This window comes from Cnephaeus nilssonii, assembly GCF_951640355.1.
Source record: "Cnephaeus nilssonii genome assembly, chromosome: 20".
NCBI lineage: Eukaryota > Metazoa > Chordata > Mammalia > Chiroptera > Vespertilionidae > Cnephaeus > Cnephaeus nilssonii.
This window is the reverse complement of record NC_137091.1, coordinates 41760600-41774557: the sequence shown is the minus strand read 5'-3', so window position 1 is coordinate 41774557 and position 13958 is coordinate 41760600. Positions and strand designations below refer to the sequence as shown.

Sequence of the window (13958 nt, the reverse complement as noted above, 5' to 3'; positions counted from 1 at the left end):
ACAATAAAGATTTAAATGAATGAATGAATGAATGAATAATAAAAGCCCTGCCTGGGTGGCTTGGTTAGTTGGAACATCATCCAGTTCCGTAGCACCAGGGTTTCAGGTTCCATCCCCAGTCAGGAGCACATGTTAACCAGTAGGTGCATGAATGGGTGGAACAATGGATCTCTCTCTCTCTCTCTCTCTCTCTCTCTCTCTCTCTCTTTCTCTCTCTCTTCCCTCTCTCCCTTTCTCTGTCTCTCTCTGAAATCAATAAACAAAAATTTTAAATAAAATAAAAATAGACAACGAAGGTCTGTATGAAGCAATAGACTTTGAGGTGTGCGGGGAATTCTTCCCAAAGACCCCCATGGAGAGATGTCCCAAGGCCTTGAAATTCATGCTAAGTATGTGTAGCCAGGTGTTATAGGGTTAAGCCTCAGACTGACCTGCTGGCAAAGCCTCAAACAAGCCCTGGCTTAGAGGCACAGCCCTCTTAGCATAATTAAGCTTGATCTTGTGACTACTCCCTAGATCTTATCTGGGTAGCTAATGGGCTGTGGGAGGTGCAGCAAGTGCTGCCAAAACAAGTGAAACTCACAAGAAGTTGTAACTATGGTGACCACTACCTTGTTTACCTCTGACTATAAAATAAAGCATCAACTTCCTGTCTGGATCTTTTCTGTGGTCTCAGCCAGGCACAGAAGATCTACCTAGACCAGTGGTTGGCAAATTGTGGCTCGCAAGCCACATGCAGCTCTTTGGCCCCTTGAGTGTGGCTCTTCCACAAAATACCACAGCCTGGGTGAGTCTATTTTGAAGAAGTGGCATTAGAAGAAGTTTAAGTTTAAAAAATTTGGCTCTCAAAAGAAATTTCAATTGTTGTACTGTTGATATTTGGCTCTGTTGACTAATGAGTTTGCCAACCACTGACCTAGACCCAGCTTATTCTCTTTATCTGTCTTTTCTTCATCCTTCGCCGGCCCCCCTCAGGCTTGCCGAACCCTTGGCTGTGCTGGCGAGGCACAAGTATGTAACATCTATAGGTTAAAAGCCTTTTCAAACAGCTACTGAAAGCTCGCAGGTTACAACCAGAATGCTGATTATAATAAATTGGGCTTAAGAAACCTACACCTTTCTGAGACAATTGAGAAAATTGTGCAGCAGTAACATATATTTAAAAATATTTTTATTTTGTGTGATAGTTATTGGCATTGTGCAAGAGTCCTTACATTTGAAAAATACATCTGTTGGTATGATGTCTGGGATCATAACTAAAATAGCCCATTAGTGCACTTGAGGAGAGAGGAAACAGAATGGCCATGAAATGATAAATAATGATGAAGGATGGGGAGTTTATCCAGCGTCATCTCACTGTCTTTTTTTATTTTTGTATTTACTGAAACTAGACATAACCAAGGATATAATACAGTATGTCATTGTATCAGGGACTTTCTGTGTTGAGAGGGATGAGTTGAAAAGGACAGAAAGGCCCTAGCCTGTTTGGCTCAGTGGATAGAGCGTCAGCCTGTGAACTAAAGGGTCCCAGGTTTGATTCAGGCCAAGGGCACATGCCTGGGTTGCAAGCTCAATCCCCCCCCCCCAGTAGGGGGCGTACAGGAGGCAGCCAACCAATGATTCTCATCCTTGATGTTTCTATCTCCCTTCCTCTCCTGAATCATTAAATATATATATTCAAAAAAGAAAGAAGAGGATAGAAGCCTTGCTTCCTAATCATTTCACTACATTTTATTATTTCCTACTAGAGGCCCGATGCACGAAATTCGTGCAAGGGGCTCGGCCCTCGCAGCCAGGGTGGCTTGCCTTAGCCCTTGCAGCCCTGGCTTCATCCAGAAGGACGTCCGGAAGGTCGTTTGGCTATCTGGTCTAATTAGCATAGTGCGCTTTTATTATTATAGATGTTCTTCTGGTTATTTGAGCTGCTAACTTAGTGGGGTGAAATGGAGTATGCTGATGGGCTACTGGCGGCTTTTCAGTCCATGTTCAGTCACATCACGAAGGCGGTTTTTAATTGGCCACAGTAGGAGCGTATACACCGGGGAGATCGGCAAAGACTGCAAGTCACAGCTTAATTTATTGTACTATTGACTATTTAGACCAGAAAGAGGGCTCCTTCCCTTCTCTGCCTGCCCCCCAAATATCTTTATTACCATAACCTGAAGATGACCCGTCCTAAGTGTGACCACCGCTGACTCGGCTGGGTCTGTACTGAGCCCACCACATTTGTACACGCCTCCATCCTGAACCCTTCCCAGATTCCCAGAACGGTGTGTCCAGCTGCCCACCCCATGCTTCCACTCAGCGGTCTGTGAAACACCTCTCAACACGGCCCAAGCAAAGCTCCTGTGAACAGCACTCCTACCACCTTCTTCCCCGTCTCAGATAACGGAGCTCCCATTGCTGCAACTGCTAAGACCGAAAATCCTGGGGTGTTGGGGAGTACTCGCTCCTTTATCCTGCTCAACTACGCCACCTGCTGGGTACGAGTCCCTCTGCCAGGGACTGGACCTTCTCGGACACCGGGTATTAGGTGGAGAAGATATGAGAAGTCGTGGGTATATAAGAGAGTCCTTATTGTAGCCCAAGTAGCCATTGCTAACAAGGAGCCATCCGGCAAAACAGTTCTTCAAAGCCGTCCCATAACGCAGGCAGCCGCACACCGGCTGGTGAACACATAGGAGCTCCAACATAGGAGCTTTACATAGTAGTCCCACAAAGCAGCCACACACAGGCTGGCCAATAATATACTTCAGCCCTAACCGGTTTGGCTCAGTGGATAGAGCGTCGGCCTGGGGACTGAAAGGTCCCAGGTTTGATTCTGGTCAAGGGCATGTACCTTGGTTGCGGGCACATCCCCAGTAGGTAGGGGGTGTGTAAGAGGCAGCTGATCGATGTTTCTCTCTCATTGATGTTTCTAGCACTCTGTCCCTCTCCTTTCCTTTCTGTAAAAGATCAATGAAATATATATTTTTTTAAATAACATACTTTATACTGACTTAGACACAAGAGGCTTCTTGTCAAATAGTGACATCAGTCTTTGGGTCATAGAAGGGCATGCTGGTGTAGTACCGTAAGATGGCTGTGTTCTTGCTTTGACACCTGCGTCTGGGAAATTGGCCTTGGCTTTGAACATCCGGCATACTCTGAACAGGGTTCCCACATGGGGTCATCCCTGAATTTTGTGTTTCATCCCCTCTCCCTCCACATTAGAAAATCTAGTTGCCCCTTTTTCAAACATGCATCCAAAATACAACCACTTTTCTTAAGCCACCATTCTGATCCATTTATTCCTCACCGGGAGTTGGTAATAGCCTCCACCCCACAGTCTCTGTCCTCCACTCTTGCAGCCAGATGGAGTCGATAAGACCTTGTTAAGATCACTTTCGGCCTCTGATTCAAACTTCCCCAAATACCTCCAGAACAAACACCCATCTACTACTTGGGCTGCTTCCAAATGTCGGTTATTGTAAACTAGGGGCCCAGTGCACGAATTCGTGCACCTTGAAAGGAACTGTGGACCATGAGGCTGTGGTGGGCACAGGGGTGGGTCTCAGCCCATCTTCTGTGCCCCCGCCCAGCCCCTCCCGCCATGGCCCCCAGTCCCCTGTCTGCCGGCAGCCCTAATTCCACCGCTGCCGCTCACACCCCCTGACAGCATGGAGCAATTGGAGCCAGCGCTAGCAGCAGGTGTGAGAGGCGGCTGCTGCCCCAATTGCCCCTCAGGAGCAGGGGGAGGTGGAGAAGCCCTCAGGGGCAATTGGGGCTGGCAGCCGCCACTTGCACCCGCTGCTGGCACCAAGCAATCTGGGACAGCGCTGGGCACTGGCAGCGGGTGCGAGTGGTGGCTCCGGTGCCAGCAGCGGGTGTGAGCAGGGCCGTCGCCAGCGGCGGGTGCGAGAGGCGGCTGCTGGACCCGATCACCCCTCAGGAGCAGGGGGTGGTAGAGAAGCCCTGAGGGGCGATCAGGACCAGCAGCCGCTGCTCGAACTCACTGACAGCGCCAAGCAATTGGGGGCCGGCGCTGGGCACCAGCAGCAGGTGCGAGCTCCTGGCGGACCGTGGTGTGCGGGAGCAAAGAATTTTCAGTAACCACCAGATGCTTGCCCCAATGACAGTGACCGGCGCCCCACCTTGGTGTGGCGCCCCCACTCACCTGCTCCACCATCTCGCCAAGGCCAATGCCCGCCATGTTCCATGCTCTGCTGCCTGCTGCCGACACCTTCCATGGTCCGCACGCGACCCCTGGTGATCCACACATGTCATAGCGACCAGTTGTTTGGTTGTTCCACCGTTTGGTCTATTTGCATATTAGGGTTTCATAGATATAGATAACACTGCAGAGAACACAGGGGTGCATATATTCTTTCAAATTTCTGTTTCAGGGTTCTTCAGATATATTCCCAGAAGTGGAACCACTGAGTCATAGGCAGTTCCATTTTTAATTTTTTGAGGAAGCTCCATACTGCTCTCACAGTGGCTGCCCCAGTCTGCATTCCCACCAACAGTGCATGAGGGCTCCCTCTTCTCCACATCCTCACCAGCACCTGTTGTTTGTTGATTTATTGATGGTAGCCATTCTGATAGGTGTGAGGTGATATCTCATTGTGGTTTTAATTTGCATTTGTCTGAGGATTAGTGACATTGTGCAACTTTTCATTTGTCTATTGGCCATCTGTATGTCCTCTTTGGAAAAGTGTCTATTCAGGTCCTTTGCCCATTTATTTTCATTACTGTTATTTTTTAATATGCTTTTATTGATTTTTTAGAGATAGAGGGAAGAAGAGGGAGAGAAAAATAAAAAACATCTGAGAAACATGGATCAGCTGCCTCCTGCATGCCCCCTACTGGGGATCAATCCTGAAACTCCAGCATGTGCTGTGACTGGGAATTGAGCCAGCGACCTCTTGGTACGTGGGACAATGTTCAAATAACTGAGCCACACTGGCTGGGCCCTTTGCCCATTTTTTAATTGGATTGTTTGTGTATTTGGTGTTGAGTTTTATACTTTTCTTCTTATAGTAACCCCTTATTAGATGTATTATTGATGAATATATTCACTCATTCATTGGGTTGTCCTTGCAGTTTGTTGATGGTTTTCTTTGCTGTGCAAAACCTTTTTATTTTGATGTAATCTCACTTATTTATTTATTGTTTCCCAATGAAATATATCAGGGAAAAATATTGCTTTGAGAAATGTCCAAGATTTTCCTGTTTATGTTTTCTTCTAGAATTGTTATGGTTGTGAGTCTAACATTTAAGGTACTTTGAGTTTATTCATGTGTATGGTGTAAGAAGGTGGTGTAATGAATATTCTTGCACAAGCTTCCTGGTCCAAGGGAAATCTCTTTCAAAAGACCTCTGTCAGGCAGGTTGTCAAATAATAGAAAAAATTTCCATCTATCTATCTATCTATCTATCTATCTATCTATCTATCTATCTATCTCTATCATTGATCTATCCATCCATTCATCCATCCATCCCTCTGGCTAATCTGGCACAGAACTCTGGAACCCCTTGTAATTTCCTAGGGGATAAAAACGCTAGGAGCATCTTTTTTGTAACAGTTGGTCTTTGGCCCTGGTTTCCGACAGAGTTCCTAAACCCTCTGGGTGATAGGAGTATCTTTTGTTCTGAAAGTGAGGCGATGCTGGGCAGGGTCGTGGATGGCTTCAGGATGGGTGCTGGCCACCAGCCATGATTAGAAGTTTGAAACGTTTAGCCCCGCCCACATCTTCCTGGAAGGGAAGAGAGTCTGGAGGTTGAGTTAATAATCAATTAAGCCTTCGTAAGGACGGAGTTCAAAGAACCTGGTGCTCACATCCGGGCCCAGGAAGGTGGTGACAAGCTGCACCAGGACAGAGCTCCTGTGCTCCCACCCTCACAGGCCTTGCCCTTTCTGCTTATCCATATTCTCCATCGTGTCCTTTATTATATAACTAGAGGCCCGGTGCATGAAATTCGTGCACTAGCAGGGAGGGAGTGTCCCTCAGCCCAGCCTGCACCCTCTCGCAGTCCAGGAGCCCTCCATGGGGGGGAGCGGGCCTAAGCCATCAGTGGGACATCCTTAGCGTTGCTGCGGAGGCAGGAGAAGCTCCCACTACTGCCGCTACGCTTGCCAGCTGTGAGCCCAGCTTCTGGCTGAACAGTGCTCCCCCTGTGTTGAGCGTCTGCCCCCTGGTGGTCAGTGCTTGTCATAGTGACCTGTCGTTTTGCTGTTGCAACGAAACGTCTCTCTGACATCCCCCAAGGGATCCCGGATTGCGAGAGGGCGCAGGCCAAGCCAAGAGACCCCACTGGTGCACGATAGGGGCCGGGAGGAACGCAGGAGATTGGCCAGCTGGGGAGGGACTGTGGGAGGGATGCAGGGTGTGTTCGGCCCGACTGGCTCAGTCCCGATCGACCAGACCCCAGCAGCAAGCTAACCTACTAGTCGGAGCGTCTGCCCCTTGGTGGTCAGTGCATGTCATAGTAAGCAGTTGAGCAGCCTTAGCATATCATTAGCATATTATGCTTTGATTGGTTGAATGGCTGACCAGACTACTGGACACTTAGCATATTAGGCTTTTATTATATAGGATAAACTGGTCATCTTCAGTGTTTTCCTGAGATCTGTGAGCTGTTCTAGTAAATGATCGAATCCAAGGAGAATGTCACGGTGAAAAGGAAAATGGGGGTGGGGGGACTTGCAACCTAGTTCAGTATCTGGTTAAAACTGCAGTCTTACCTCCCCACTCTGACTGACTTGGGCAGAGCTGCAGAGCCTAACCCCAAGGCCCCACCAAGACTGACTTGGGCGGAGCTGCGGGGACCCTCAGGGCCCGCCGCAGGAGGAGATAGATAGGTCAGAGCCTCCCCAGGAGTTCAGTTCAGGCTTTGGATCCAGAATTCCCCTGGACTGGCAGGTCTGCGAAATAAAGGTTAAACTTCCCTCCCTCAGAGTGCTGCTGATCGTCCTCCGTGCATTCTGCCACAACAATGGGAACCTCCAGTTTGTAGCCACGTTAGACAGGAGTTGTGGGGGACCTGGGACCTACTGTCTGTATTTAGAGTCTGAAGTGGGGGCAGTCCTGTGGAGCTGAGCCCTCAGCTTGAGGGGTTCTGATGAACTGCAGTTAGTGTCAGGATTCCTTAAACTGTCGGCCACCACGCTGGTGTTTCAGAGCGTCGCCTGGTGTGGGAGAAAGAAGCCCACACGTGTGGTGTGAGGAGACTCGTGTGAGAATAAAGGAGAAACACAAGACTGTGTTCTTTCCATACGTGGGGACCAACTTTTTCAAAGTGGTCTTTACCCGCACAGCAGGGTAGGCACCAACAAAGAGAGCTGCCTTCGAAGCAACATTTAAGCTTTTTGGCCCTGGCCAGTGTGGCTCAGGCGCTGGGAGCCTCGTCCCATGCACCAAAGGACCGTGGGCTCGATTCCCGGTGAGGGAACATGCCCAGGTTGCAGGTTCAATCCCTGAACAGGAGGCAACCAATCGATGTTTCTCGCTCTCTCTTTCCCTCTCCCTTCCTCTTTCTCTAAAGTCAATTTTTTAAAAAAAATTGAAAAAATACACACAAACATTTAAGCTTTTCGGGCACCATGGCCTCCGTGAGGAGGGCACCCTACACCGCACCACCACTGGTTCCTTTAGCTCTCTAGTGAACCCCGGTCCAGATATGCCAGGAACAGCCTCCCATAAGACAGACCAATGCATGATTTTGCCTACAAAAGTTGGGAATGGCCCGCACTGACTTTGGTGTTGCTGGGTCAACTCACTCCCTTTTTATTCCGGAAACCTTTCCCCACTCCTGGTTGTTACCTTGTGTGTTTACCAGTTATCCTAGTCATGCCCTCTGGGTCTGTCAGGGTAGGGAATCAAGTAGCACCCAGTGGATCCAACTGTATATCCTAGAAGATTTCCGCACCCTGGACTAAACGAAGATAGCCAGACGGCCACATGCCTTGGAGAGCCTGTTATAATTGACTGGAGGCCCGGTGCATGAATCCGTGCATGGGCGTGGTTCCTCAGCAAATGGGGCTGATCGGGACCATCTCGCCCAGTCCCAATTGGGGCTGATCGGGGCTGGCCAGCTGGGAGAAGGGACTGCAGGAGGTTGGCTGTGGGAGTGCGCTGACCACCAGAGGGCAGCTCTGTGTTGAGCATCTGCCCCCTGGTGGTCAGCACACATCACAGTGACCAGTCGTTTGGTCAACCGGTCATAATGGTTGCTTAGGCTTTTATATATAGAGAGAGAGGCCCAGTGCATGAAATTGTGCGCACGTAGCTCGCCGCTGCTCGCAGGCCATGGGGGTGGGGAGGACTGAGAGGTAGTCAATGCACCTCATGGCGACTGGTCGAGCGGTTGTTCCAGTCATTATGCTTATGTTCCCTGGCCTTTATTATATAGGATGTTGGATTCCTGTGGCAGTGTACCCAGACACAGCATAAAGAAATGGCAACCACCCCAACTGCAGTGTCATCGTCCTGTGCACCAAAAGGTTGCAGGTTCAGTCCCCAGTCGGGGCACGTACCGAAGGCAACCAATCAATGTTTCTCACATCGATGTTTCTCTCTCTCTAAAATCCATTAATAAAAACAAAACAGGAGAGAAAAGTCTAGAGGTGAAGGTCAGTGCAGGGCCACGTTCCAGACGAGGAAGTGTTCTGAGGAGTTACAGGGAAATGGAGGGGAGGAAATGCATCCCACGCACAGTGAGGGGTCGCCAGGCACACCCTCACTCTGACACCAACAGCAAGTTCAGGGAGCCCCCAACAACCTCCAACTTCAATAATTTGGTGGAGGACTCACTGATGGTTACACCCCCGTTACAGTTTATTAGGAAGAGAGGATACAGATTAAAATCAGCCCCAGGAAGAGGTGCGTGGGGTAGAATACGGGAGAGCGCCCGTTGTCCCCGTGGGACTGGGGACAGCACTAACTTCTCCCAGCAACAATGAGTGACAACCGGGGAAGCTCGCCCAGGCCGTGTTCTCCGGGGGTTTTAAGGGGGATGGGTCGCAGAGACCAGGTTTACGAACCGTGTGGCCCACCTTCGTTTCTAGCCGCTTCGCTCCAGAAGGTGAGCTGGTACCACGGGGCCCAAAGCCCTCCTGGTAAGTGATGTGCTATTGTACACCATCCGGCACGGCCCCGGCCCCAAGTAAACAGACACTCTTATCAGGCAGGACATTCCAAGGACTTAAAGACTTCCTCTCTGGACGGGACAGAAGGGCAAAGGCCAGACCTCTAGTTGCAGGGTACGGTTAATCCTTTACTGCACAGACAGGAAACATTCCCAGGACTAAAGAAAAAAACAAGGTTAGGATAGAAAAGTATAAAATGATGAAACAAGAGCAACTCATCCATAAACCCATCCTGGTGCAGCCAGGGATACAGGGTGACAAGTGATGGAATGAGGCCCTAAATGGCTGAGGAATTTTGCACCTGTAAATTCTGGGCCTAGAAACTACCATCCAGTCTAGAGTGAAAGTAGGCAAAGAACAGTAAACACTTAGTATGACTCAGAAAGGCATCTTGGTAATCCTATCTAATAAAGAGGTAATATGCAAATTGACCATCACTCCAACACACAAGATGGCTACCCCCATGTAGTCAAAGATGGTCAGCAGGGGAAGGCAGTTGGGAGTGATCAGGCCTGCAGGGGAGGGCAGTTAGGGGTGACCATGCCAGCAGGGAAGGGCAGTTGGAGAGGACCAGGCCAGCAGGGGAGGGCAGTTGTGGGCGATCAGGTCAGCAGGTGAGGGCAGCTGGGAGGGACCAGGCCTGCAGGGGAAGGCAGTGGGGGGGGGGGGAGGGATCAGGCCTGCAGGGGAGGGACCAGGCCTGCAGGGGAGGAGAGTTGGGGGCAACCAGGCCTGCAGGGGAGGACATTAGGGGCCACCAGGCCGGCAGGGGAATGGTTAGGGGGTGATCAGGCTGGCAGGCAGAAGTGGTTAGGGGCAATCAGGCAGTCAGGCAAGTGGTTGGGAGCCAGCAGTCCTGGATTGTTAGAGGGATCCCAGATTGGAGAGGGTGTAGGCTGGACTGAGGGACACACCCCCCCTGTGCAGGAATTTCATGCACCAGGCCTCTAGTGTAAATACAATAGCACAGCAGCAGACCACAGGAGGTGAGGGCAGGGGAGAGTAGAGAGTGGAGGAGCAGTTAATGTACCTATAAGTGCTGGTCAGGAAGTTAAGGCAATAGGCATGTTATTTAGAATTACAAAGGCTACCAATAGTAACAGACAAAATAAAAATCACTTGCAAAACTTGGGACGGGGAGGAAAGGACACAGAATGTTACATTCACACACGTGGGGGTGGCAGTGGAAAGTCAAGTCATAATTTTTAATTTTTTTTTTATTGATTTTGAGAGAGAGGAAGGGAGAGGGAAAGAGAGAAACATTGGTGTGAGAGTGACAATCAATAAGCTGCTTCCTGCACGCCCCCACCGCGGATCAAGCCTGAAACCCGGTCTTGGGCCCTGACAGGGAATCCAACCGGGGACCTCCTGGAGCATGGGACAACGCTCAACCAACTGAGCCATACTGGCCAGGGCTCAAATCATGATATTTTTAAAAATTCAATTGAGTAAATCAAGGGTTAGAGGTAGTAGCTTGTGATTTGGCACCCTAGGGTTAATGTGCAAGAAAAAATGCAGAAGAGATAAAAAGTGGTTCACCTTGGCCCTAGCTGATTTGGCTCAGTGGATAGAGCGTCAACCTCCGGAGTCAAGGGTCCCGGGTTCAATTCCAGTCAAGGGCACATGCCTGGGTTGCGGGCTCGAACCCCAGTGGGGGGCGTGCAGGAGGCAGCCGAACAATGATTCCCTCTCATCAGTTTCTATCTCTCTCTCCCTCTCTCTTCCTCTCTGAAATCAATATAAATATATATATATATATATATATATATATATATATATATATATATATATATATTTTTTTTTTTTAAGAAGTGGTTCACCGTGGAGGGGTGGGACCACAGCTGCCGACACGCCCCCTCCCATGCAGCCAGCCTGCCCGGGTGCAGGGGCTCTTCTTCCGACTGAAGGGAAGAAAGGTGACCCGCTCGGCCTGGCTGCTGCGGAGGAGGCTGAAGGGGGGAGGGTAAGACGTTTCCAGGAATCCATCCCTTAATGAGTGCAAAGAGGCTTATTATTTTCCCAGCAGCCCCTGGATCAATGGATGCATCTGAATATTCCTGGAGTGAGTCAGGTTTCAGCACCAGCTCCGTGTTTGTTACATTTATAACCGATGGCGATGGCGAGGCCGGGGACCCTCACTCCATGAATAACTGATTAGGTCCAGGAGTCGTTGCTGGAGCAGCCTCGCTCAAGCCCCGAGCTCCTTCCACAGCCCCAACCCGCACAGTGAAAGGGCCAGCTGTCAGCTCCTCCTTCTGGGGAGGCCGAGAGGAACTAGTCTGGCCCTTCCGGGGGGCGGGGGGGGGGGGGGTGAGAGACCAGAGGGAGCCACATTTGCCCCGCTCTGGGCTGGGACCACCCCGGGATGGGGCCCCACTAAGAAGCTCCCCATCCAGGGCAGCATTGCTCAGCTACTCGCCTAATCTTCTGGACGTTTTCGAAAGATGCCCGCCCGCCGGCCGCCCGTCCCGAACAACTAACTCAGCATTCCGTCCGCCCGGCGTGGTGCGCGCGGGTCTTCTTCTTTTAAAAAAAAAACAACACATATATTTCTTTATTGATTTCAGAGAGGAAGGGAGAGGAGAGAGACAAACATCAATGATGAGGGAGAATCACTGATCGGCTGCCTCCAGCACACCCCCCACTGGGGATGGAGCCCGCAACCCAGGCATGTGCCCTTGGCCGGAATCGACCCAGGGACCCTTGAGTCGCAGGCCAACGCTCGAGCCACTGAGCCACACCAGCCAGGGCTCACTCCCCAACCACAGACATTCCGGCCGCCTTCCCCCCCCCCCCCCCCCGCAGCTCCCAACGGGACTTGGAGGAGTGGAGGGGCGGGCTGGAGGGGGCGCCCCAGCGGAGGTCCCTGACCCCTCTCCCCCCGCAGTGTACCACTGGGCGGAGATGCGGACCAAGATGCGCCTCCTGGGCTTCAACGCCCAGGCCGTGAAGCCGCTGAACGAGGAGACGGCCGCGGAGCTGGGCGCCGAGCTGCTGGGCGAGGCCACCATCTTCGTGGTGGCCTGCGGCTGCCTGATGCTGGAGTACTGGCGCCAGAAGACGCAGCAGCACCGCAAGGAGCAGCAGCGGCGCGCCGCCTGGGGCGAGATGCGGGACGAGGTGGAGCACCTGGCGCTGGCGCTGGAGCTGCTGCACACGCAGGTGCAGGCGGCGCCCAAGCAGAGCGCCCTCGAGGAGCTGCGGGCGGAGATACAAGATCTGCGCGCCCACATCTGCACCCGGGACCCGGACGCGCCGACTGCGCCCAAGGCAGAGACCGAGCCCGAGGAGGAGCCCACGCCCGAGCCCGAGGACTAGGAGGCCGCCAGGCCCTGGTCTTGGACGTGACTTTCATGATGTGGCCTTCCGTCCGCCCTGTCCCTTCCTGAACCGGTCCAGCTAATAGCACCCGGTCCCTTTGGGGGCAGAATGGATCCTAGACCCGGGCTCATCCAACCAGGCTTTTGGTCACTTCCCCCAGCTAGATGGGCCCGCAGGACACACAGACCTAGCTAACTCCTCCTGTCCTCACACCTCCACTCACCTGGAGCGGTCCTCCCCATTACACCCAAACTTTGCTCCTTTGCGACCATTGTAATGAAAATGCAGAAATCTGTCTAGCTCCGCTCTTTGTGGGGGTGTGAGAAACAGGATGGACCTTGGAAAGCTTTAGCCCCAACAGGTCACCTGTGGTGCCTGACTTTGGCCCCCGTTGGCCCCTCTCCTGAGGGCCCCTCCTAAGCGATCATTCCAGCAGCAGCACCAGCACCTTAGTCTGGGCACAGCCCACAGGAAGGCCGGCAGGGCCCTCCCAGGCAGCTCCCCAGCTCTCCCCCTGCCCCGGCCCCCAGGACCCGGTCCAGCAGGATGTGGCCCTTTAGGTTGGAAAAATGGGTGCTGCCCGGGGGCCGAACAATTGTTTTAACCAAAGCCCCCTGTTTACCACTTCTGGACCCACTGCTGTCCTTACCCACCACCCTCCCGGCTGGCCTTTCCTAGGGACCCACCTGTTCTCCTACTACATGGGCAACGGTCATGACCCCATCTTCCACCCAAACCTGCTCTTCAGAATACTCGGGGATTCCCTCGTCCTGTTTGCCTTTGAACTGGTCCCCCAGTCCCCCTCAACCCCCTTCATGCGAAGGCTTCCTCCACGGGACCACTGGCCCCTCAGCCCTAAGTTCCCCACCCCGACCCGAAGGGAACATTCCACCAGGCAGTTACCTGCCTGACCCGATGAACCACTGCAGGGGGCGTGCGTGAGCTCTGCGACTTCCGAGTGCTATTTTTTCAGACTGTAAATGTTTTCTAATTAAAGGAGCTCCGAGGTAATGGGGGCATCTCCATGTGTCTGAGAACCACGGTGTATGCCGGTAAAAAGGCACAGGGTCGTTAAAATGGAAAAGCTGGGAGGTCCGATGGGAAGGGGCAGAGGATCCTCCTATGCATCCTTTCCCGAGGCCTCCGGGCAGCACAGGGACTGGCCCCAGGCCCCAGTCTGTGAGGGACAGCCGGGCTTTCTCTCCGATGGTGAAGAGGTGGGACTGGGGCAGGAGGGGGAGAAAGGAATGAGGAAGCGGCCTTGGCAAGGGGCATGGACAGGAAGGTCTGTTGAGAGGTCAGAGGGGGCAGAGCCCGCCCTGGCTGAAGGAGCCTGAGGGAACTGGAACAGGTGCAGGGTGGGAAGAAGGACGAGAGGAGCAGGTGGATTGCTGGGGAGAGGGGACAGCACCCCGCTCCCGTCCTCATCCGAGCAGCCCTTCAAATCACTCCAGAAACCTCAGCATTTATAAAAACTGGCAGATTTATTCCGCAGGGGCCCATTTTC

The 13958-nt window shown here is 52.2% G+C and overlaps 1 protein-coding gene across 2 annotated transcripts; it reads left to right on the top strand.

Moving 5' to 3' along the window:
* Positions 1-354: 354 nt before the first annotated feature.
* OPA3 (outer mitochondrial membrane lipid metabolism regulator OPA3) lies at positions 355-13775 on the top strand. Of its 2 annotated transcripts, none has more exons than XM_079799597.1 (2): positions 355-787; positions 12018-13775. In XM_079799597.1, the coding sequence occupies exon 2, from the start codon at positions 12035-12037 to the stop codon at positions 12446-12448; it is 414 nt and encodes a 137-aa protein (XP_079655723.1). In that variant the 5' UTR covers positions 355-787; positions 12018-12034; the 3' UTR covers positions 12449-13775. The 2 variants fall into 2 exon arrangements, with proteins under 2 accessions (XP_079655723.1, XP_079655724.1); XM_079799598.1 differs by lacking the exon at positions 355-787 and adding an exon at positions 11044-11093.
* The last annotated feature ends 183 nt before the right edge of the window (positions 13776-13958 follow it).